This window comes from Trachymyrmex cornetzi, unplaced genomic scaffold, assembly GCF_001594075.2.
Source record: "Trachymyrmex cornetzi isolate Tcor2-1 unplaced genomic scaffold, Tcor1.1 scaffold1495, whole genome shotgun sequence".
NCBI classification, from domain to species: Eukaryota; Metazoa; Arthropoda; class Insecta; order Hymenoptera; family Formicidae; genus Trachymyrmex; species Trachymyrmex cornetzi.
In genome coordinates, this window is record NW_017296086.1 from 11,376 (window position 1) to 13,189 (window position 1,814).

The window sequence follows — 1,814 nt, forward strand, 5'->3', positions numbered from 1 at the left end:
TCAATTGCGACTCTAGATCGAACGGATCCTCCCAATTGAAGGCGGCTGACCCACGAAATTCAATACAAATTTCAATACAAATTTTCAATAAAAGATCGAACAAAATTATACGTTGTTTGAATTAATTTTTAAGATGACCCTGACGAAAACTATATTAAAGTTTTTGTATTCTGATTTAAAGTTGTGTAAAAGTGAAATGCAAATATTTCGAATTGTAAAATACATTTTTATTTAACAATACAATAAAATATATTGACAATTTTACGGTTTAACTAATTTTTATATTTATATTAAACACATTTACGACAAATTTGTGATTGACAACTTTAATGTTTATCAATACGCATACTGAGAATATTCAATGAAATTCATTATTAGAAAACAAGATTTCTTTTAAGTTTCTTTATTAAAAAGCTGTCATCTTCAAAAAGTTAAGAAGTATTTTTCAGAAATCTTCATAAATTTAAATTAAAATTTTTTTAAACAATATGAGAAATATATTATGAATTTTTTTACCAGAAGATTGAATATTTTTTTACAAATTTCTTTTCTTACAACATTCAGTACAGACGTTATGTAATATTACAAGATACCAGGGATGGGAAAGTTACTTTGTAAAAGTAATTAATTACAGTTACAGTTTTTCTCTTTCAAAAAGTAATTAATTACCGTTACAAGTTATTAACTCTGAAAAGTAATTCGTTACAGTTACAGTTACTGAAAAAGTAACTTTAAGTTACTTTTAAGTTACTTTTTTCATCGAAATTTTTACTACTAGTATCGATACCATTAGGGCTGTATTCAGAAACGTTATCCAACTGCCTTCATGTATCGTTTTATCCTTGTTTTTCATCTAATATTAAACAAGGATAATACACGGAGTAATCAGAGTAATGCAGCCTAGAACAATTAAAAAAAAAAGACTGGCTTACATTTACATATTGTACAATTTTATTTAAAAAGATAAGAAAATTGTATGGCAAAGAGGTTTTTCGTTAAAGTAATATAAACACATAGGAATATGAATATGAAATAGCACACATATACAACGTTTTTTATAAAAAAAATTCTTTTTATATTCGGCTAAAAGTTGCAAATAAATTCTAGCACTAATCCAAAATGGTCTACAACCGTTCATTGAGAGCTCTTGCATTTGATTGGCGGATTCTGTTAGATCCAAAAATATGGACCAAACAGGTACAAGAGTTCATTGAACGTAATTAAATTTCTTTTTTCTGATTAATCAAATGTTTTGAAGTACTTGTAGCGCCAACTTGTAGTAGACACTACCGCACATTAAATTGACAAATAAGTTTAAAATATGTAAAATAAATATGAATGTAACTATTAAATTAGTTACTAGTTACTTAAAAGATGTAACTAAATTAAGTTATAATTACAGATGGAAAGAAAATAACTAAGTTAAGTTACAATTACTGAAAAAAAGTAACTCTAACTGTAACTTTGTTACAAGTAACGAGTTACTTCCCATTCCTGCAAGATACATGGAACAGTCTATTATCAATGCTAATAAATATTTAAATAACATATTTAAATAATATTTAAATGTCAAGGAACTAATTATGGATTTCTGATTGTAAATACTGAGGAGGATACAAACATGAAAAAGTTGTAATAACTGTAAAGCTATATATTTTAATTGTAATGTTCAATTTGTATGACAATGTAGAATTTACTGAATAAGATTATATTAAAGGTCGAAATGTTTGGAACTATTTGAAATTATTTTATACTGTGATTTTAATTTATAATAATAATAAATGAATAAATTAACTTAAATAATCCATTTTTTT

General features: G+C 25.1%; 1 protein-coding gene across 1 annotated transcript in view; it reads right to left on the minus strand.

The window, feature by feature from the left end:
• Positions 1 to 1,814, minus strand: part of LOC108757973 (glutaryl-CoA dehydrogenase, mitochondrial) — an 8,513-nt gene that overhangs the window by 6,100 nt on the left and 599 nt on the right. The window contains exon 3 of the mRNA XM_018502674.1: positions 9 to 45. Within this exon, the coding sequence (XP_018358176.1) occupies positions 9 to 45 (37 nt within the window). The remainder of the gene's footprint in view (positions 1 to 8; positions 46 to 1,814) is intronic.